We start from the raw sequence: 24,645 nt of genomic DNA, 5'->3' as shown, positions 1-24,645 counted from the left end.
TTCAGCATATTTGAACTGTTTAAATACTGTATAACATTAGTTATAATAAAATAATTTCTGTTATTAATTTACAATTTTTTATCGGGGTATTAGTTGATGACAACAAATATCAATTGTCCCTGCTATCAGTGGCCAGAGTATTGGACTCTAAAGATAAGTCGATGCTTGGTTGATCATCTCCAAGCACATTGGACCCCTGCTGTACTAAGCAATATTATATTGTGTACAGTAGTTATACAGCAGGCAGGCCAAATTATCAACATATTTCAACTGTTAAAATACTGTATAAAAATCGTTATAATAAAAAGAATTTGTTATAAATGTACAAATGTTTTTTTTTTTAAATGGTGATATTGTTCCATGTTTACAACATTTGTTTTGTCTTTGCAACTTAATAGGAGGATGCATATGCATGTTACCCTAGCATTTATATCTTCATGTCAGGGGCATCTGGGTGGAAAGGGGGGGGGGGGGTGTTGATACATTATTCTCAGGTATCTGTTGGCATTAAGGAATGCAGGGGAGGCTTCACTACTCGCCTCTGCTATGCCGTGATTGAGGCCCCTTGTGCACACTGTAGTAATCATACTCCCAAATTTAAGTGCAGGGGAATTGGGATCGAAAAATCGGGAGGGATAGGTGTGCCCTTAGGAGGAGTGGGCATGTCTTAATGACACAACCCCCGCTTTCGTCAGCATTCCCAGAGCAGCTGGGAAGCCCCCAACTCCGCTCCCTGCACTGTTAGATGCCGTGATTACTACTGCCACCCGCACGCACAGGACACTTCCGTGGTAATCAGGGCAGTTGGGAGGTATGGTCATGGTCATGCTCCCAGTACCCGAGTTTTTCCAAACTGTCGGCAGCCCTGCGTTTTAACATTTATTTTCCTATTTGGATTCTTTGGCTGGACAAAATCCTTGTATGTCTTCCATATAATTTATATCTACAAGCATTTACAATATTCATTTTGCTGTACATTCTTCATAGCAATAACAAGATTCCTACTGTAATCTAGCATCTGGATTGCTGCTCCAATATTTTGTAATAAATGTATTAGGGCACACACTCTCTTACTGTCCGGTTTGGTTTGCTTTTCTTTGGTGCAGGTGTTAAATCTGGATGTCCTAGATGATGAGGTTCCGGAACTGACAGAACATTTCCGGGTCACTCTCACACATGCGGTGTCTGCTGATGGAAAGGTTGGATCCACTCCCACCAGTGGAGCAAGTATAGATCCATATACTTCATCTGAGGACATTACAATCATTGCAAGTGATCACCCTTATGGTAAGAGTGCTTTGACAATGCAGAACCCCCCCCAAAACATCCTTACATAGGGCCTTATTTTGGTTCATTCTTTCTGACAAAATCCTTCTTAGATGGGCAAAACCATGTGCACTGCAGGTGGGGCAGATGTAACATGTGCAGAGAGAATTAGATTTGGGTGGGGTTTTACTTCAAAGTGAGATCAATATTGCAGTGTAAAAATAAAGCAGTCAGTATTTTCCCTGCACAGAAACAAAATTACTCACCCAAATCTAATTCTCTCTGCACATGTTACATCTGCCCCCCTGCAGTGCACATGGTTTTGTCCATCTAAGAAGGATTTTGTCAGAAAGAATGAACCAAAATAAGGCCCATAGTTTAAAGCCGAGTCGCCTGTCTGAATGCGGTAATCTCGCAAACGACTACACGAATTGATCTCCATGCCACCAGCCTTTGGGACCCCACGTAGGGACCCACAGACTTTGGGGGGGTTGCCCGGTGCCTGTCTACTTTCGGGTCGATGTGACCAGAGTGGAGGGGGGCCACCACACGCAGTCTTTGCTGCAGGGAACCGGGCAGAGGCTAAGGGACAGACACATGTGCTGCAGCTGTCTGTGGGAACGGCCTTTGCACCCACAATGGACACTTTGGGGGTAGTTTGTGACACAAGTCCCCATACACATTGCCGCCACCTCCCACCTGTCAGAAAGACAAAGGTGAGGTGATAATGGTTACACAATCAGTCAAGGACACACACCTGCGTACATTGGGGAATTCGCACTGCACTGTGTAAAGGTGTACCCGTGCAAAGTATGGGCGGGTTGCTTATTTGCTAATTATTTGATATAATGATGAAACAAACATGTAGTATAATCTGATGCTCAGGTCCACAAATAATCATTTTTCCATTACTTCCATAAATCCTTTAGTGATTTTATTTACATTGGTTATGTGCAAATGTATACCGAGATACTTATGGTGGTACATCACTCAATTCCAGATGTAGCTATCACCCTAGGGCAGTATTTCCCAATCTTAGGGGTAAATGTATGAAGCTTGGATAAGTGGTATCTATCCCCATAAAGAACGTTATGTGCAAGGTGATAATGCACGAAGCCAATCAGCTCCGTATGTAAATTGACAGGTAGGAGCTGATTGGCTAGTTCATTATCACCTTGCACATAACGTTCTTTATTGGGATAGATACCACTTCTCCAAGCTGCATACATTTACCCCTCAGTCATCATGACCCGCTCATACGGGGTGATTCTGCTTGGTTTTCAAAAGCAATCTCATTCTTTAATGGACAAAACCATGTGCACTGCAGGGGAGCAGATGTAACATGTGCACTAGGTCGACAGGCAGCAAGGTTGACATGGGTCTAGGTCGACATGGGTCTAGGTCAACATGGGTTTAGGTTGACAGGACATTAGGTCAACACAAGCATTAGGTCGACATGGGCAAGGTTGACAGTCAAAAGGTCGACATGGGGTTTTTCATTGTTTTTTTTACCCGAATGTCAACACTGTCAACATGGACACAGTTTGAAGTGCACCGCATCCCCCTGTGCTTTGGGCACAGTGCCTCGCTACGCTCGGCACACTATTTTATTCTCCCACCAAGCCCTAGTGGATGGTAGGGCATGAAATACCACCTGTCGGCATATGTCGGCTCAAAAAATAGTGAAAAAGCCCAAGTTGACCTTTTCACTGTTGACCTAGACACTGTAGAACTATTGACCCGTCAAACTAACGACCTGTCAAACTAATGACCTTTCAACCTAGAACCATGTTGACCTTTTCCCATGTTGACCTATACCCATGTCGCAATTTTACCATGTCGACCTATTGGTGTCGACCTAATGAATGTCGACTATCATGCTGTAGACCAAATGACCACATCCCCACTGCAGAGAGAGTTAGATTTGGGTGGGGTGTGTACTTCATACTGATATCTATATTGCAGTGTAAATATAAAGTATTTACCCTGAACACAAACAATATAGCTCACCCAAATCGGTACTTGTGTATTTTGGCGGCGCCCATCGCATCGCATACCATAACACATACGATGGTATGCGATGCGACGCGATATCGTACGATAGTGTACGATGGCATACAATTTTGAAATTGTATGCCATTGTACATGGCATACGATGCCATACGATGCGATGCGATGCGATTAAACATTGTATAAGCACCCTAATGGGTGCTTATACAATGTTAAGCACCCAAATGGGTGCTTACAATGTTAAATGCACCCCCACGCCACCCCCCACTATAAACGTGAACCCGAAGCGTGGCGAGCGCAGCGAGCCCGCGAGGGGCGGCGGTACGCGTCCTACGACCTTTTCATACCCCCACTATCCACGTCGGCGTGGAGTTGAGAATAGAATAGTGTGGCGAGCGCAGCGAGCCACCGAGCCCGAAGCGTGGCGAGCGCAGCGTGCCCCGCGAGGGGACGCGGATACCTTCACAGGTAAACGCGTCCCCTCGCGGGCTTCACAGGTGTCCGCGTCGCCACGGACACCTGTGAAGCCCGCGAGGGGACGCGTATAACTGTGAAGGTATCCGCGTCCCCTCGCGGGGCTCGCTGCGCTCGCCACGCTTCGGGCTCGGTGGCTCGCTGCGCTCGCCACACTATTCTATTCTCAACTCCACGCCGACGTGGATAGTGGGGGTATGAAAAGGTCGTAGGACGCGTACCGCCGCCCCTCGCGGGCTCGCTGCGCTCGCCACGCTTCGGGTTCACGTTTATAGTGGGGGGTGGCGTGGGGGTGCATTTAACATTGTAAGCACCCATTTGGGTGCTCAAAAGCACCCTTTAGGGTGCTTATACGATTTTTGGTCGTATAGGGGGTCAAAATCGCGTCGCATCGCATCGCATGCCATCGGGTGCATGGCATGCGATGCGATGCGATCTGTTCGTCGTACGACGGACATCGGGGGCGCCGCCAAAATACACAAGTACCCCCAAATCTACCTCTCTCTGCACATGTCACATCTGCCCCACCTGCAGTGCACATGGTTTTGTCCATTAGCAAACCAAGGGGGTCATTCTGGTTTGCTCGGTAAGCTGAAGATTACAGAGCATTAGAGATGCCACCCCATCCTTGTACGTCAGCTGGCCCATGGGAGACATTGTCCCACCTGCATAGCCATGGGAATGGCCAGCATTTTTATGGGGATGCCCATAAAACGCTGGGTGTTCCCATGGGCGTTCCCCATCCCCGCCAACGTCCGCTCTCTAAGCCATTCACATTTAGGAACTGCAAAGGGGAACTGCACATGTGCAGTCCTACAAACATCGGGAAGGGCCGAACCCGCAGGAATGTGAGTCTGTCAGAATGACCCCCAAATGTACTTTGCAGACCAACCTGAATTATGGCCAATATGGGCAGGGCCAGTGTGAGGCTTCTCAGCACCTTAGGCAAAACTTACCCCCCCCACACACACACACATACTGCCACCAATACCCACTTTCCAACCCCTTATGGCATACTTGCCTAACATTCCAGAATGGCAGGGAGGCTCCCAAAAACTGAGTGGTCCTCCCAGCCCCCTGGGACGGTGGGCAAATCCCCTGCTTTCCCTGGAGGCCTCCCTTTGCCACCCACAACAGAGTACAGGGAGGGCAGCAAAGTAGGGAAGTATGCAAGGGAAGGTATGGAGGTGAGGTCTTAGAAGTTCCACAGCAGCCACCTGCTTTAAGTACAATAAGGATCCTCATAGACATCCTTGATTTTTTTGATAGACAGACTTGGTGTCGCCCCCCCCAGCTGCCTAATGGTAGAGCCGGCCCTGAATATGGGCCACTTAAGTATATAGTAGCTTACTGATATTACTGTCTCTGTTTATGACTAGCATTGTTATTTTTTACAGGGCTACTTCAGTTCTCTGTGGACCCCCCACCTAGAACAGGAGATAATATGACTCTTCCTGCAAAGACTGTCCCCACAATAGAAGTAAAGGAGGAAATAGGACAGGTGAAACTGCTGGTGGTCCGAGCACAGGGACTTCTGGGGCAAATAAGAGTCCAGTACCGGACATCTCCATTGACAGCATTCAGTCCGCAGGACTACCAGGTGACTGGGCTAGTACAGGATATGCTGGGATTCTATGGGCATGTAACTGATGACAAGCTGACATATTTATTATTTGTGTACTTCTTAAGGAAGCAGGAGATTATTTGGAGTTTCAGCCTGGGGAACGATATAAATACATCTATGTTACCATCACTGATAACTCTGTGCCAGAACTGGCCAAATCTTTTAAAGTTGAACTGTGGAACGCTAATGGAGGAGGTAAGTTTTACAAAGCTTTCTCTGTCTACCTTATTCCCCTTTTAAATCAGCATGATGTCACAAACAAATACATTATTAAAAATAAATAAAAAATGTATTTGCCAATTCAGCAGTCAGTTATATCTTTTTAATCTTTTGCTGCTTCTGACTGAGGATACCAAATAGTAACTGCACAGAATTAAACAACTGCAATGTTGCACAATGCTGTTGCCATTGGTGCATGAAGCATTTAATGGAATATGCTTATACAGAATATTAGTTACATTGGATTTTTTTTTAAATTGTATATTTATAGTGTTACTGAATTTAGGCTTCACAGATGTTGCTGTTCACTACCAACACACTTACTACAGTACCAATATATACCACCATAAAATATAAAGAAGTGCTTGTTTTCTTTATATTGTGGAGCTTTCTACAGTATATGTAAGAGTAGTATCCCATTTGCTTAAAAATACTTTTCAGGCCAAAAAAAAATGTTTTTTCAGCCAAAGAATTGCAGCCTATATGATGGGTATCACGGATGTATTGTACTGTATATAGCAGGGGTAGCCAACTCCAGGCCTCGAGAGCTACCAACAGTTAACATTTTCCATGTCTCCTCACAGAATCACAAGCGAAGTAATTAGCTCCACCTGTGGACCATTTATAATGTGTCAGTCAGTAATGAGTGCACCTGTGCCCCAGCTAGGTTGTCTGGAAATTGTGAACTGTTGGTAGCTCTCGAGGACTGGAGTTGGCTACCACTGGCATATAGAATAAATCAGTGACTAATGGAAGAAAGGTGTTGCATTATATATCTAAAGAACTTTGGCAGTTTTCAGCCTGTGTGATTCTAACCTTCTCCTTAGCTTAGCTGTCCTAAGGCCAAGTGTATAACTATAATAGGTGCAAGGGGTGCAGCTGCTATGGGGCCCAGAGCTGAACGGGGCCCATCTTACTGTATAAGTAATATCTTAAACATACATTTGTCTTCCTCAACTGCTAAATAGGGGGTCCTTAAAGTCGCAGTTGTGCTTTGGATGTACATTCTCAGCAATGCTCTAAGTGGGCATCTCTTTCTTTGGATACACAGATACACACTAGTATACAAGAGGAAGGGCTGATACTAGCAGATGCGATTACAGCAACTTGCAACTCAGAATCAGCCTTTTAAAAAAGTTAATGCAATATTTACATTGGCCAAAGAAAGACACATTACATTTGGCAGATAAACACAGTTGTACAGTTAGCTCCATATATATGTGGACACTGACACAATTTACCGATGTTTAGCTCTGCAAGCTACAATCATTTGTTTGAGATGAAGCAATTGTTATGAGATTGATGTGCAGACTATCATCTTTCATTCAAGTGGTTAAACACAGGGCCGGCGCCACCACTAGGCAGCTCTAGGCATTTGCCTAAGGCGCCGGCACCTGGAGGGCGGCAGTTCGCCCCTCACCCCCAGCACTGTGGTACCTGTGTAAAAAAAACTTCCGTCCCCGGCGTCCCTGCTGAGTGCTGGTGCGTGCAGGGGTGTCCGTGCCGCCGGGGGAGCCTGCGGCGCTGTTATTGTGTATAAGCTTGTCGCGGCCGGCGGGGTCCCTACAGTGAATATAAAATAACTAGCGCTAGTTATTTTCTATTCACTGTAGGGACCCCGCCGGGCGCGACAAGCTTATACGCAATAACAGCGCCGCAGGCTCCCCCGGCGGCACGGACACCCCTGCACGCACCAGCACTCAGCAGGGACGCCGGGGACGGAAGTTTTTTTACACAGGTACCAACCTTCCCCCCCCCCCCCCCGGCACCGGGGCGCCCCCACCCCGACTCGCCTGGGGCGCTCCGGTGCCTTGCACCGGCCCTGGTTAAACATAAGTTATTGTATGGAGGAATCGCAGCCATTTTTGTTTTAGAGTCTTACATGTAATTGGACAAATTCTAATAATTATAAATAAATTGTTTATTTTTAATACTTTGTCGAGAATCCTTTGCAGGCAATGACTACCTGGAGTCTGGAACCTGGACATATCCAAATGCTGGGTTTCCTTCTTTGCAATGCTTTTCCAGCCCTTTACTGCAGATTTCTTCAGTTGTTTGTTCATGGTTCTTTCTGCCTTCAGTATAGTCTTCAGCTCCATTGGTTAGAGTTCGGTGATTGACTCAGCCATTGCTGAATTTTGCGCTTATGTGATGCACAGGCAGGTTCGGATCTTTAATCCCGGGTATTGGAAAGACAACAGTAGATGCAATTTAAAGAACAGATATAGATTTATTGCTCATCATTAGCAACTAGCATCTATATAACCGCTATACCCTACTTAACATACTTGGGTACGAATCAGACTGTTTAACACGCATTACATTACGATAAACAACATCAGGGTTACCCTCCTAAATCACTCTATTCACTCTTGCTAAACAGGTATACTACACCTACACTACGTGAACCAATGGTACCGGTACCAATTCTTGTCCTGAATCAGAGTCTAGGACTCGTCCCGTGCACAGGGATTAACATACCCTTCTCCCGGGAGATGTCCCTGAGGGGCAACTTGGCCTTCCTACGGATCAGTGGCCTGGGTCCCACCTTCCACAGGCTTTCCTACGGATCAGTAGCCTGGGCTGATACTAAGCAGGCTTTCCTACGGATCAGTAGCCTGTTTGCCTTACAGCAGAATCCCTCCGCCCTATAATGGACGAGGGGCTTGAGGAGTCGTCCGTGTGGGATGCAGCTGGCAGGTTGGTAAAGTAGTCATGTGGCCCTATCGGGAGCTAGGTAGAGGGCATGATGGGCACTGGTCTTTCACTGGTGACCATCGGGGTCTCTCTGCTCCACTTCACTCAGGGGTTAGTTAGTGGGCCCCTCTTCACTGGGCCGGGCCTATACAGTGCCCCCTAACACCTGCTGGACGCACTTGCACCGTCCCTTTAAAGCTGCCCCCTGGCCTGTGTGGCCACTAGGGCCTGACTCACGTTTTGTTGGCCACCGGGTAGGCGTCGGGTCCATAGTTGGTACTGGTGCTGCTGCCGTGGCCTCTGCCACGGGCACACGGGTCCTGCGGCCTCTTTGTACTGCCCGGTCACACCACAGTGCCGGGTCAGGGTAGCACCTGTGCTATTTCCTTTGGAGGGGGACTCGTCCGCCGCTCCAGATACTGCTGCTGGGGCTGTGGGGGCTGTGCCGCTGCTCCGTCCGTCGCATACGGACAGGGAGCAGAGATTTGTGTGTGGTGCCTCAGCCGCCGCTGCCACGATCCCCGCTTGCCTGTCAGCCTCCGGCTTTAGAGACGCGCTGGATGCCGCTGGTTCTGGAGCCCTGTGCCGCCCTCTGCGTCGGCTCCGGTCACCTCTCTCCTTCCTCCTTCCTCCGGCGCCTACCTCACTTCCCCTCGATTCTCGCGCCCATCTCTCCTCCAATCCCCGCCGGGCTTGCTCCCTGTCAGTCATCCGGGTGCGTCCCGCCTCCTGCCTCCCCGCGCACGCAGCGATGGGGAGGGTAAGTAACCTCCTCTCTGTGGTGGGGCCAGCGTTGCATGCCCTGTCTAGTGGTACCCACTGCAGGGTGCCACACTTAGTTAACTTAAAAAAAATCCTGCAATGTTTTCGCAGTATGATGTGAGTCACTGTCACTGTCCATGATGTGAGTCACTGTCCATCTGTACTGTAAAATGAGAATTCAACTGGAATCTAAGTAGACAGTATGGGCCAAATGTAATAGGGTGAGAGTTTCAGAAAGTGAGAGATTTTGGGAGAGTTTTCCCATGTCTTTTAAAGCAGCAATCAGTTAAATGGCAAAATCAACCTGGTTTTGCAGTGTCATTGATTGCTGCTTTAAAAAAAGGGGGAAAACTCTCCCAAAATCTCTCACTTTCTGAAACTCTCACCCTATTACATTTGGCCCTATATCTCATCAAAGGAAAAGGGATACAAATATCCACAAAAAGGCGCTGGTGTATGGGTATGCTTGGCTAATAGAGCAGCAGTCTAAAAAAAAAGGGGAGTCAGTCCCAATACAATAGCAAAAGAAGAAAGTGGTCGACTGCGCTACACAAGGACATTTAAACAATAATAATTTTAGAGTGGTCAGGTGTATGGTGAAAAAAGATTTGTACAATTTATTCAAATTTAGACATAAATTAAAATTAAGACAGTTAAAACAAAAATGACGTTAGATATTTGATTGGTCAAAAAGTCCGGTCCAATTGATAGGTCCTGCAATTGTAATGCGTTTTTGGAATTGGATGTAAATGGATCCACACCTTGAGATTTATTCCTATTGAAGGGAATAGTTCTAGGAGATGGAGTTGGTGTCACAGCAAAGTGAGGGGCCAATTCACTTTGTCTGGAAATGGGGTTTCTCAGAAATAGATAGAATTCCTTTATTCATCTCACAATGGAGAAATTTACAATTGTTACAGCAAGGTTCAAGTACAAATAAGGGTGAAAATAGCAAATAAGATAAGAAGTCCAAACAATATAAATCTAGAATCTAAGAACATGTAGGTCTCTACAGACCATGACAGTTGTACATTCTGATTGCAGCAGGTAGAAAAGACCTGCGGTACCTCTCCGTTGAGCATCGATGGTGAAGCAACCTATCACTGAAAGTGCTACACAGATCCGTCAAAATATTTTTGAGAGGGTGTGAAGCATTATCCAATAATGATGTTATCTTGCTGATCATTCTCCTCTCACCCACAATCTCTACAGAATCCAAAGGCATTCCTAGGACAAATTGGTGGGTGGGCGTGCCAGGTGGATGGATGACATGCACTGGTGGGGAGCGCTGGAACCTCCGCTATCTGCGCCGGGCTGTCTTTAGGGGGTGGCATACCTCCAGATGTATTGGGCCTTGGATGGATGTTAAGGACCAGAGTGCTTCTCCCACCGATGGTGCAGGGGTTGTCTGTGTTAGGCAGCAGTCCCACTGAGAGTAAAGTTCTCCTTGTTTGGAGTGGTGCGGAATCCAAATCCAATTCAGGGACCGTGGGTACCAAATCTGTGGGGTGGTTGGGGTCACTTGTTTGCACCTACGCGTTTCGCTGCCCTCAGGAGCTTTTTCAGGGAGCTTGAAAAAGCTGCTGAGGGCAGCGAAACGCCCCACAGCTTCTGTCTTCTGTCATATCATTAATAAACACTACGGATCCAGTGGAATTGGAAGCCATGCAGGAAAGTGTCATCATGCTGCCTCCACAGTCTTTTACAGAAGATGAGGTATGCATCGGACCATGAGCCATTGCAAGCCTTCTCCATACTTGTACCTCCCCTTTATTCTGGTACAGGTTGATCTTAGTTTAATCTGTCCAAAGAATCCTATTCCAGAAGTGGATTTTTTGGGCAAACTAATCTGGCCTTTTAATATATGAAGTTTATGAAATGTAGTATTTGAGCTTATGAGGCCTTCTCTTTATAGTAGACTTTGATAATAATATGCCTACCTCCTGGAGAGTGTTCTTTATTTGACTGGATGTTGTATAGGGGATTTACTTTACAATGGAAAGAATCCTGCAATAATCCACCACTATTGTCTTCTGTGGATGTCTAGGCCTTTGTGTTGTCAAGCTCCCCAGTGTGTTCTTTTTATCTCAGACCGTTCCATACTGTTGATTTGGACAATCCTACAGTTTACGTTGTCTCTCTAATGGATTTGCTTGTTTGTTGTGCCTATTGGATGGCCTGTTTCACTTGCATTGAGAGGTCATTTAACCACATGTGTTGGGTTCACAGCAACAGCTTCGAAATGCAAATGTTACACTTTAAATCTATTCAAGACCGTTTGCCTGCTTAATCTATGAAGAAATAACAAATAAATTGCCCAGACCCCTCCATGAAACAGCTTTTGAGTCAATTGACCAATTACTTTTGGTCGTTGAGAAAGAGGGCGATACATATTAAATAGTTATAATTCTTAAACTCATCCTCCAAATTATATGTGAATACCATCAAATTATAGGCGATATCCAGCACTTTAATACCATATTCATTATCTAACTGTAACTTACATATGTTTTGGTAAATAGCTAAAAATTGTGTCAGTGTCCAAATATATATAGGTACTGTATGTTCTCTCATGTAGCATATGAACTATAATTATAAAAGAAAGGTTTTTATAAATGCCTAAAAGTAATAAAACTCCATATAATATACTGTAAAAGGTAGATGTTCTAAAAAATGTGTTGACTCGAACTGATGATAATAGGGCGGATGATAGAGTTTATCGGAACTTTAGGTAACACATAAAGGAGGGCAGATTCAGTTGAAAGAGGGGCAAAGATGGAGGAACCTACAGAGGTGCAACTACACAGAACAGAACTCTTTGCAGCTATGACATAACCAGCAATGGACAGAACGTATGCCCCGGCCAGGAATAATAGTCCATTTACAGCACAATATTGTGTTTTCCTGAATGAAACACTATATTTGCCCTTCCCTCCCACTACTGTCGTAATGTATCTATTGTACATGTACAGCTTCTTACTGTGCTCTGCATGCTGTTAAATATGCTATCTGTCTCCTGTCTGTTTCTTATATGTGTATACATGTATATATGTGTTCTGCGTGTCTCTTCCTGAAGTGGCTGAACTCTTTAGGGATGATGGCTTTGCTAGTGGTGATGGTGACATGGAACAGTTCCTTCCAGCTGTACACCAGAGGGGTAAGCACCCGTCACCATCATTTTCTTCCTGCTTTATTACTGGGGTAACACGACCAAAGTTCATAAATGTACATCATCTTGTGATAGGCTATGCAGTAGCAGTGTTTCCCAACTTCACTTCTCAAGGCACACTAACATTGCAGATGTTAGGGATATCCATGCTTGAACACAGATAGGTCATTCAAAAGAATGATGTGCAAATTAAGTCATCTGTGCTTCAGTATGGCTATCAGTAAAGGGCAGAGGTTGGGAAACACGGTACTTATGTAATATCTGGGCTCCCGTTTTTCTTATGAGACTGAGTCCCCTCGCGGGGCTCGCTGCGCTCACCACGCTTCGGGCACGGTGGCTCGCTGCGCTCGCCACACTATATAAAATCAACTCCATGCGTAGTTGGATAGTAGGGGTATGAAAAAATGGGGTGCATTTAACATGGGAGCCCAGATAATACATAAGTACCGGAAACACTTTACTATAGGTATAAATAGTAAACCTTATAATATGTCTTTACATGTAAAATATAGATTAGTGGTTCTGAAACTGGGGTACTCGCTGATGTTCATTGGTACTTAAAAATGTTGTGTGATTTCGGGGTGGGACAGCAAGGTGGTAACTAGGCACATGGTCAAAGCAGTGTCATAGGGAGCTCTACCCCCATGCATCACTATTTCCCTTTAAATTAGGTATGTTCACTATAGTTTTTTTTGTATTGTTCTTAAATTGTAATACAGGTTAAGTATCCCTTATCCAAAATGCACGCAAAAAAAAAATATATATTCTGAAAACCTACGGTTTCTGGAATATTTTGGATATGGCATATCTGGATATAGGATAACCAACTTGTATATGAGAAATATGTGTTTACAAATAATTCTATTCTCATTACCATTAGGTCTATAGCACATTTAGCATCTCGGGGTACCAGGTGGAAAATTATTGAGAACCACTGATATAGTGGATAGCACTTGCAATAAATCAGTATATTGTTTAATACATTTTTATTAGCATTAATTAAATCAAAGTGATATTAAATCCAATTGGAAGATTAACTGAAGTGTTTATGTGCTAGCCATCGAAGTCCTTATTTATGGCTTGATGCAGATGAATGTTTTTGTTCATTAATGTTTTTGGTGGTTGTTGATTGCACAGCTAGCCTGGGCATAGCCTCCCACATTATTGTTATTATTGAAGACTCTGATGACGCCCATGGAGTGTTTGAATTCAGAAATGATTCTTTGCGCATGGACACTACCGAACCCGATAATGGACACAGCACTGTTTCCTTTCAGGCAAGTGTACACGAGTGCAGCTGTTTCCCTCTCAACTGGGAAATAAGATTGCTTGTAATGGAAATGCCAATACAAAATGACATTCTTATGTCTTTCAAAGTGAAATGTCTCCCAATATTTACAAATGCAAGATCAGGGCAGAATAAGCCCCAGCCAGAAATGTATACTTTTGGATGAAACCTTTCACCCCACTTTTATACAAGCATGGTCTCTTCCTATGTCTGCAAAGGGTCTACAGAGATAGTTGGGGAAGTATGTGTCTTCAGGGTGTGCACAGTAAACTATAATGGGCCCTACACACATAGCGACGTGTGTACGGCTTCGTAGCTATACTAGGTTGGGCACTGCTGCAACGCTGCGCCCGTGTCGCTCAGCCCACAGTGCTGACAGCCCACTGTGTGCTGAGAGAGCCGACAGCGAGATTGATTGTCACTGACAGCGAATGCGACGTGCAGAGACCCTACACCAGGCATGTCCAAACTATGGCCCTCCCATCATGTCTTGCCATACTTTACTATGGGACTGCTAAAACTATGGCAAGGCATGTTGGGACTTGTAGTATCACAACAACTGGAGTTTGGACATGCCTGCCCTACACACACAGACACACCGATGTAGGGACATTTTCTAAGTGACATTGTAAAACTAAGCAAAGTCACCTTGAAAATGCCTTAATATCGGCATGTGTGTAGGCCCTATAAGGCAAAGGGCCCAATCCAGACATGTACTGTATACAAAAAATATTTTTGCAGTTGAGCAATTATCGGTAGTTTGCACATGCATCTAAGTCACACTGCAGTGATTGACAACCAAGGTTTGACAAAGGTAATGGGGAGTGGTTGCAAAAATGCAGGCGTGTTACAAAGGTGTTGGGGTGTCATATCTCTGGCATATTAAGTCCTTCAGCTTTGCTGTGCAGCACTAGGAATTCACAGAACTTTGATAGTTGAGTGGTCTTCTTTCTGCACAGTACAAATCCAGGCGGCATTAATGTTTGCATGTTTTCGCACAGTTGCGGAGTATAACTTCAAAACTGCAAATCAAAAATGAAAATAACAAAAGATTCCATTTCAGGAGATTAGTATTTAAGCCACTCGTCATGTCTTCCTATAGCTAGCATGTGCCTAGCGTTATTAAGCTGAAGCTCATTCCTTAGCTGTATGTTTAAAGTTATAACACCCACATGGGTGATATGTTGTAAGTAGCATTTCAAGTGTGTTGGGATCCTAGCATCATTTTATTGAGCTACACAGAGTGACTGGTGCCATTGTCAAAGTTGATCTCCTGACTGCATACCTACACACTATGGTTACTTTTGTCATAAGCCAATTAACCTACCAGCATATTTTTTTATATTGCAAGAGAAAACCCAGATAAATGCACACAGACTCCAGGAAGACATCCAAACTACTGTACATACAGGTTGAGCCTTGGGCAGATATAGTCAATGGTTTCATGCCTACAGTTCCATAGAAACATACTCAAACTCTGCATAATCAAGTTGCAATAATGGTTCTATGCAATGAAAGCTCTTTCCAGAATTTGGGCAGAATGTGAAAATAAAAACACAAACTAACCAACACGTGTTAACTGTTATTAAAATGTATTTGATTTTATTTAGGTCTTACGTCATCGTGGAGCCTTGTCAAAGGTGTTCCTGTTTTGGACAATAGAATCTGACCCTTTTGGAGACTTAGCTTTCACATATGGCAATGTAACTTTTGAAATTGGGCAGAAAAGTGCAAACATAACTATCCTGGTGTCTCCTGACGATGTTCCAGAACTGGATAAAGTATTTTCCATTGTAATCACTAAAGTTTCCAGTGGACGCTTGGGGGATTTTACAAATGCTTCGTTGACCATCTTTGCCAATGATGACCCATATGGTGTTTTTGTATTCTCCGAGTTAAACCGGCCACTCAAAGTTCAGGAAAAAAACCAAAATATTTCTTTATCAATCAAACGAATAAATGGTCTGATGGGAACGGTCATGGTTTCCTATCAAACAATTTTGGACACTGAAAAACTTTCATTCTTTCCACCGAACATTGCAAGAGCCACTAGCGGGAAAGACTACTTGCCTATCTCAGGAAATGTTATTTTCAGAGGGAATATCAGTGAAGTCAGTATTTTTCTCCCGATTCTAGATGATAATGATCCAGAGAAATCAGAGTATTTATTTGTTGAATTATTCAATGTTTCGTTAGTGGAAAAAGTACAACCTCAGCCTGGCAAGTACACAATTTAATCTTATGAAACTGTATGCTAGACATTGGAAAATGGAAAGGATTGTGAGCAACCTATCAGAATTTAGCTTTCTCTTCTAGAATGCAGTGGATAAATGAAGTCTAGAATCTTAATGGTTGCAATGGGCAAGACCTCCACCTTTCCTTTTTTAGACGTTCTAGTAAATCTTACATGTAAAGTTACTTAGTGCACCAAAAACACCTGTAGTATAGATGTAGCATATATTTTCACCACAGAAAGATGTGAAACTATTGTTGACCTTGAAGGGGTTGGATATCAACACTTTTTCCATTACTTTTAAAAGAAAAGTTCCTCCCACACACAGCATGGGATCTATATACTGAAAAGGTTTTCTGCAGTTTTGATACCACCAGATTTAGGGGGGTATTCAGACTCGGATTCTGACTGTCGGAACGTCCCAACAGTTGGAAACCAGGCTGTTTTCCATTCCTTCCAACAGGAACTCGACAGTTGGTATTCAATGTACTGACTGTCGAGTGTCGTAAAGTCAGCAAATCGGCGAAAACGGACGTGGAGTGTTGAAAAACAGCTGTTAATTTGACAATCTGCAGCTGTTTCCGACAAAACAGATCTGACTTGTTTTAAATTTGGATCTGTTTTGTCGGAACCTGCCTACAAAGCAGTCAATAACGGCAGCATTGAATAGGCAACGCTCACTATTTCTGCCGGCAGAAATAACAGCCAGGTCTGAATACCCCCTTAGCGTTAAAAGTAGCGTTTTTAATAGTCTTATTAATTTAATTGTTTATTGTCACTACAAGAACAACAAATGTCTTATGAAGGTAATATTATTTTATTAATATATTTGGGTGCAAAAATAAAGGGTACTTGTTTAGTTTCACGGTGGCAGCTTGCCAAACTGCCTTACTTTTCTAAGCTACGTTATCAGCGTAGTGCCTGTTTGAATCCTGGCAGCTCGCCAGCTGCCTTAGTTCTGTAATGTATGTTTTCAGCATCCTATGCTGACTCCGAGGCAGCCCAGCACTGCTACTCCTAAGCTCCTGTCAAGCCTAGTGAGCGCCTCTCACACAGCGCTGGCGCCCACATGATATCCTCTCTTCTGTGGAGAGGGGATCATGCGGGTGCCGCCGGAGAGGCACTCCATCTGTAGGAGCGTCTCAGACGCTCCAGCAATGAGATGCTCCTGCGTCTGAGTAGCGCGTGCCTCTGCTCTCCAAAGAGGGGGTGAGGACTCAATTGCGTATCCTGCACAATGGAGGAGACATTTGCCAATGTTCCATGTTACATACTGGCAAATGCCTCTATTTGATACCCCCACACAATAAAGAAGGCATTTGCCAGTATGTAACATGGAGCACTGGCAAATGCCTTCTTTATTGTGTGGGGGTATCAAATAGAGGCATCCTTTTGATACCCCCACTATCCACGCCATCCCGGTACGCATCCTGCCGACCTTTTCATACCCCCCACCATCCACGTCAGTGTGGAGTTGATTTTATATAGTGTGGCGAGCTCAGAGTGTCCCGCGAGTGGACGCGGAATACATGTGAAGTTATCCGCGTCCCCTCGCGGGCCTCGCTGCACTCGCCATACTTCGGGCTCGGTGGCTCGCCACACTATATAAAGTCAACTCCACGCCGACGTGGATGGTGGGGGTATGAAAAGGTTGGGAGGACACATACCCCGTCCCCTCGCGGGGCTTGCTGCGCTTGCCACGCTTCGGGATGGCGTGGATGGTGGGGTTGTTTCAGGAACACATTCACACCTGCCATATCATGCAGGAGCGTCTCATTGCTGGAGTGTCTGAGAGGCTCCTACGTCTCACACAGATGGAGTGCCTCTCCGCCGGCGCACGCATAATCCCATCTCCACAGAGGATATCATGTGGGCGCCAGCGCTGTGTGAGAGGCGCTCACTAGGCTTGACAGGAGCTTAGGAGTAGCAGCGCTGGGCTGCAGCAGAGTCAGCGTAGGACGCTGAAAACGTACATTACAGAAGTAAGGCAGCTGGCGAGCTGCCAGGATTCAAACAGGCGCTACGCTGATAAAGTAGCTTAGAGAAGTAAGGCAGTTTGGCAAGCTGCCAAGATGCATAGCTATTGCGGCACACGCTGCCGCCGTGAAACTGAACAAGTGCCAAATAAAATTTACTTTAAGGGAGCAATAATATTATTTATTAATTCTATTAAAAGGTCATAAATTGTTAATAGATGTTTAAAATAAAAGTATTAATTACAGAAGTAACCATTCTTTTTTATAACCCTGTAACAGTAATAATAGCATCTAAGAGGCACCATATTAGTTTTATGTTGCTCTAAATTCAAAGGACAATTTGTATATGTAAAAATACATTAGTCCTGATACAATATATATGTTTTTCAAATTTTTACTTATCATATAAGATATTTAGTGTTACAGGATGTGTTTAAAAGAGGACAGGTAAGAGTTGGTTGGTTAGTACTTTATCTCTCCCCACATTATCTTCTTCAAGGCATAAGCCTGGTACACACTAGAATGATCTTGCGTCAATATGTATTTTCTGGCCAAATTGGAACAATACGTTGGCAGGATTGTTCAGAGTGTAACTGCCAATGCATTGTCCCATCACCCAAGATATCAGCTGGGTACTTGTGGCTTTATTGTGTACCCAAGATAAGTACATTGGCCCCAGAAAAAACTGCCACTTACAAATATAATCATTTTGAATTTGAATAGAATTTTGATGAAACTTCCATACTGAGAGTACTATCATGTAAGACTGGATAAATTAGCTTGACAAATGGTTTATTAGACATGTACCCGAGCTAAACTATCACATTCAAACTCTATAATGCATCCCAAAAATACATAAGAAGCTATGTAGATATATTTATTATAGCTGTATAAGTTTTCTATGGCCTTCCTTTTCTCCCTCACTGAATATTTGTTCACTTCTTTCTTTAGTCTTAAACTCACCACGTCTCGGATCTAGAAGTGAGACTGTGGCACAGATCATTATAAATGCCAGTGATGATGCTTTCGGAGTGCTCCAGCTATCAGCCACCTCAGTGCGTATTGCTGAAAGTTATGTCGGACCAATAATTAATGTTACTAGGACAGGTGGAATGTTTGCTGATGTGTCAGTGAAATTCAAGGCAGTGTCAATCACAGCAACCGCTGGTAAGTACCAACTGTGACATCTATGATATTGCTTGACTGTCTGGCTGCCCTTCATTGATAATTGACTACTAATTAACTTTGAGAGTCTCAAAGATTTACATTGTTTTACATAATTTAATTTTTTTTTGTTCAAAAGTATTTTATTTGAGTTTTTGCAATTCAAGAAATGAAAACGTACATTCGTATAGTTACATTAGTATGCAGATGAACAGCTTATGATTCACATATATCACAATACAGATCCAAGTGAATTTCCACACGTAGAAGCTCGATATGAAGCAGGACCATCAAGTTGTCCTGTACTAGCCTTTATACTCATGTCAACTCACATAATATCCATAACAGATTTTTATAACATTTCAAAAAGAATCAGAGTTGTACATTCTTCGTAATTAAGGTAAGCCAGCAGATAATTATACATATAAACACATATGAAAACATATACAGGTTGAGTATCCCGTATCCAAAATGCTCGGGACCAGGAGAATTTTGGATAACGGATTATTCCGTATTTCGGAATATTTTAATATTTCAATGATGTATTTTAAAGTATCTTGCATTTATGCTGTATAAACACATAATATACACACAAATATATTTTATTACCACATAAAATACACACAAATATATTTTAATTGTTCAAAAAACAAGGTTTCAAAACGTGAAACAAAGTGTGTGTACTATCTCAGCACTGAATTTGAATGCCAAGCAATCATTGTCTTGCACATATATAGTGCCAGTTACATATCATGTCCCCAGTGATGCTGTTACATATGTCCCCAGTGAGTTTTTAGCAAAAAAAAATTTTTTTTCACTTTCTGGAATGTCCGTATTTCGGAATAATTCGGATAACGGATATTCGGATACGGGATACTTGACCTGTATAAGCAAAAACCTACATATACATAAGCATATACATATACATAAACATACATAAAACATAAATAAAAAACAAAAACATATAAGACACACACATTGGGGAGACAAAAGACATCAATATACTAATTACTTATGAATAGGTCACCGAAAGCCTTAATGTTATCACTAATATATCACCCAAAACGAAGGAAGATCACTACTATTGCCAGTATACACCAATTTATTTAAGTGCACAATCTTGCTCTGTGCATCTTTTAATTTGACACAGAAGTAGATATTTGTCTATACAAAAACCAATTGGTGTTTTCAAACAGCTAAGATATGGTCTTTGGTAGTGCTATCTAACTTTTCCACATATGGGCCCCATTTCTTATAGAAGAGAATAATACCTCTTTCCACGTCTGGCAATGTTGCCCTTCGTTCCATATATATATAATCTTGAGCAACACCCTCTTAAGTTCTGTGATTGATGGCACAGAACGCTTGATCCAATGAGTTAATACTGATCTGTTTGCAGCTCCCATAATGACAGTTAACACAGGTATAAGAGTTTTCCCACCTGTTCCCATATCCCAGTGTTTAAAGTTCAGTAGTATACATGCCATGGGAGACTTAACCAAATGTACTTGAAACACTGAGTTCACAAAATTTATAACCGTATTACAAAAATTGGCAATTCTGCCACACTCCTACAAATTATGAAATAGGGACGCAGCCCCTTGTTTGCATTTCACGCAACAATCGGAAGCATCAGGTAACATATGTGCTGGCGAAATATATGCTCGTGAGATAATCTATATATGCTCGTGAGATAATCTATATATGCTTGTGAGATAATCTATATATGCTTGTGAGATAATCTATATATGCTCGTGAGATAATCTATATATGCTTGTGAGATAATCTATATATGCTCGTGAGATAATCTATATATGCTTGTGAGATAATCTATATATGCTCGTGAGATAATCTTTAAATATGTCTCTTGGAGAATGGTAGAAAACAGATATTTATAAGTTGTCAGGGAGTGTTTCAAAATGTCTTCCACCGTCTGAACACTCGGTATATCGAATTGCCATTTCTGTAGAGTATTTCTCCATTTCATAATTTAGTATTTTAACAGACTTCACAGTCAAAAGAGAGGTGATTGAAAATTTTGTGGCCTAAGGTATAATGACTTATTTGTAGGTAATTAACCACATTATTTTTTAACATAATCCGCTTGTCGAAGTACACACAAAAATCAGCAGTCATGGAGCATACATATCCCTGTCTTGTAGAAGTCAGCATCTTGTACCCTCAAAAACTGATCAACGGCTTCAGTGACGTCATTGTCCATGGTAAAATAGATACCATTGAGTTCTTTATTCTGTTTGGGGAAGAGGTAATATTCAGAGGTTGCCAAATCTGTTGAATAATGCAGATGTTCAAGTAGTTGGAATCCACTGTTGTTAATACCTACATGAACATGTTCCTGGGAGATACACATTTGTTTGGCAATGTAATTTTCTGTTATTCTTCAACCTTCCAATATCATTCCATGGATTTTGTCAACGGTTTCTTGTGTGGTAACGATGACCTGCCTCTCAGGAAGGGGATCATCTTCCAGACTCACCCTTCCATGTTTAAATTCTGCTGCCCACTTTTAAGGCATGCTGTAAGAAGGAGCAGCCTCCCCTAGTGTCATAACATGTCCTCACGGGTCTCTCTCTGGATGTTAAACCCTTTATGCGCGATGAGCAATTGCATCCATTTTTTTAATATGTGTGATTCAGTCTGTCTGTCTGTAAAAGAAAAACAAGTTACAGTGTATTAACTTGCCACTTGTTATATAATCCTAAAAGAAATTCAATTGTATGTGGCAATAATAAGAACTATTTAGCACATGCCATTGTACCTTAGGCCCCAAAGTTTTCAATCACCCCTTGTATATACCCATGCTCTGTGGTCTGCAAACTCAGCCAGTGCCGGGGCTCACCAGAATGCCCCTGCTGGCAAGATGGTGCTCCATCTGACTGGGACATGCGTCCCAGTTTCCGGGCGGTGGGGGACACAAACCCTGTCCCTCTCCACTTCAGAGAGACGGGCATGGTTAGGGGGGTGAGCGTGGAGGTGGGATCGAGCAGCGGGGACCAGCGGCGAGGCATCGGGGAGCGCGCGTGTCCCCTTCCAGCAACTGGCGGGGGCTGGCGGTTGGCGAACTGACCGCCAGCCCCCGCAACAATGACAGGTGCTCCATCTGTATTCAGTGTTTATAGATGCAAGTCAGTGACCCACAGATATTTTTCATAGACTACTTTAGAAACATCCTACTTGTATAAATATAAAATGATGTTATATATTCACACCACTGAATTTATTAGATTTATTCAATGTTGGCAGCAATAAAAGCAGATTAGTTTTTATACTTAATGTTTATGGGCAGTATTCAATGAGAATTTTGACGATGTGCAGCGAATCCTGTTTAGGATTCGCTGCACATTCGCCACTGCCCGCCGCGTTTCCGGAGCCTCGACGGCTCCAGTATTCAACGAGTGAGGGGCTCACTGCCCCTGACCGGCGAATTTTAACTCCTGCGGCGATGCCGCAGGGAGCCTGAGGACGGCGGCAGTCAGGGAGATGGAAGTCTCCCTGCCTGCCCCAGAACGTTTGTGGGGGGGAGGTGGGCTCCCCGGGAGCCAGGCAGCACAGGCTGCCCCCCGGGATAGCCAACAGGGGACCGGGTATTCACTACACCCGATCGTGCATATGTAATGATCGGGTGCAGTGAATTTATGAATATCGGTACTTATGTAGTATCTGGGCGTCCGATTTTGTGATTGTATGCCTTACCTTAAGGCATACAATCAGATGCGATGCGATTCGATGCGATTTTGCATAGGATTCAATGTTAAGAAGGTCCTGTTCATTTCCCCACTATCCAAGTGGGCATAGAGTTGATTTTATATAGCGTGGCGAGCGCAGCGAGCCACCGAGCTCGAAGCGTGGCGAGCGGACGCATATTTCTTAAAAAGTATTCTGTGTCCCCTCGCGGGGCTCGCTACGCTCGCCACGCTTCGGGCTCGGTGGCTCGCTACGCTCGCCACAGGTTTATATCCAACTCCATGCCCACTTGGATAGTGGGGAAAGGAAAAGGACCCCTTTTTCCCATTGAATTCTATGTTAAAATGGACTCAGACCATTTTAACATTGAATCCTATGGAAAAATCTTGACCATCGCATCGCATACGATTTGGTCGCATGCGATGCGATGCGATCCGATCCGATTTCTAAATCGGACGCCCAGATACTACATAAGTACCTGAATATCTAATGAGCGTCTCAGCTCCCGGCCCCCTGCTGGCTGCTGTGTAAAAAATATATATATAAAAAATAAAAAATATATATTATTTATAAAATTAAATATATATTCTTGTGCTTACAGCACATGAATAAAAATAGCATGCCCCTCCTCAGAATAAAATTCCTGATTTTTTTACACCAAATGTAAAAAACAAAACACTTTATTTTAAAAGTTCACATTCCACTTCACCATAAAAAGATAGCGATTGCTACTACTAGTGAATCATGGCAATAAAAACCTTGAAATGTATTCGCCATCTGGTCATTGAATAGGGTGATTCGCCGTTTTAGTAAAAAAAAATCGCCTTACAGCACGAAAATAGCATAAAATCGCCATAAAACATGGCGAATCAGCCTCATTGAATACTGCCCTATGTGTTAATGTTTATCTGTATGTAAAATTGTGCAGGTGAAGATTACAGTGTCGCTTCATCAGATGTCGTTTTACTGGAAGGAGAGGCCAGCAAAGCTGTGCCAATATATATAATCAATGACAATAATCCTGAAGTAGAGGAGTCATTCCAGGTCGTGCTGATCAATCAGACAACAGGTGGTGCATTAATAGGAGATATAACCGAAGCAATTATTATCATTGAAGCATCCGATGATCCTTATGGGTCCTTTGGTAAGAGTCATAAGTTTATATTGTCTGTTGAGTAACAGTATTTTCTTTATGTCAGAAAGCTCAGTATAATATGGGAGATATCATTCATCATCTATCAATGCTTTTATGTTTAACTTGCACAATCCAAATACCCTGCTCTCAGAGCATTGGAGCAAATCTAGGAGTCTTGTAGAACCTAGGGGGTTATTCTGATTCACTCGGAAAGGCACAGTCACTCTCTAATGGACATGTGCAGAGAGAGTTAGATTTGGGTGGGGTTTGTACTTCAAACTGATATCTATATTGCAGTGTATAAAATAAAGCAGCCATTATTTACCCTGCACAGAAACCATAAAACACCCAAATCTAACTCTCTCTGCGCATGTTACATCAGCCCCACCTGCAGTGCACATGGTTTTGTCCATTAGAGAGTGATTGTGCCTTTCAGTGTGAACCAGAATAATCCCCCTAGCCACAATCTTTCTGTATCAGACATATGTATCTCATATAAATACCATACTGCTAGTGTTACTATCCTATAATAATGCACATACATAGTATAACCAGCGCTGAGCTTGCTAAGCGCACATTCTCCCACCTTGTGTTACTGGTTATGGCATAGCGGATCAACGCTGTCTAGAATGACCATGTTATGGTCGACCACTTTCAGTCGACCCCGTCTAGTTAGATGCCTAAAGATAGTGGACCGCGTCTAGATCGACATTAACGAAAGCTAAGGTGCCCATACACTGAGCTGATTTCGTACAATTCCGACGTATCGGGCCGTGAAATCGGCCCAAATCAGCTCAGTTCGATTTTCACTCAGGTCCAATGCGCGGTCCCATAGGCATCGGACCTGAGCCGGTGGTCGGGCCTGCTGGATGTCCGACCCCCCGTCCTGGGACCTCCCTCCCGGCGGAGGGGCGGGCGGGGAT

The 24,645-nt window shown here is 43.6% G+C and overlaps 1 protein-coding gene across 4 annotated transcripts in view; it reads left to right on the top strand.

The window, feature by feature from the left end:
• The window catches only part of ADGRV1 (adhesion G protein-coupled receptor V1), a 461,586-nt gene that overhangs the window by 117,857 nt on the left and 319,084 nt on the right, over positions 1-24,645 (top strand). For all 4 annotated transcript variants that reach the window (XM_083151800.1, XM_083151798.1, XM_083151797.1 and 1 more), the window contains 8 exons: positions 1,107-1,287; positions 5,148-5,350; positions 5,440-5,569; positions 12,129-12,209; positions 13,359-13,498; positions 15,120-15,729; positions 18,670-18,885; positions 23,516-23,731. In XM_083151800.1, coding sequence (XP_083007926.1) covers positions 1,107-1,287; positions 5,148-5,350; positions 5,440-5,569; positions 12,129-12,209; positions 13,359-13,498; positions 15,120-15,729; positions 18,670-18,885; positions 23,516-23,731 — 1,777 coding nt within the window. The remainder of the gene's footprint in view (positions 1-1,106; positions 1,288-5,147; positions 5,351-5,439; positions 5,570-12,128; positions 12,210-13,358; positions 13,499-15,119; positions 15,730-18,669; positions 18,886-23,515; positions 23,732-24,645) is intronic.

Source organism: Crinia signifera, chromosome 1 (assembly GCF_055691185.1).
Source record: "Crinia signifera chromosome 1, ASM5569118v1, whole genome shotgun sequence".
Lineage (NCBI taxonomy): Eukaryota > Metazoa > Chordata > Amphibia > Anura > Myobatrachidae > Crinia > Crinia signifera.
Note: the sequence above shows the minus strand (reverse complement) of the source record. Positions and strands in the feature narration are given on the sequence as shown.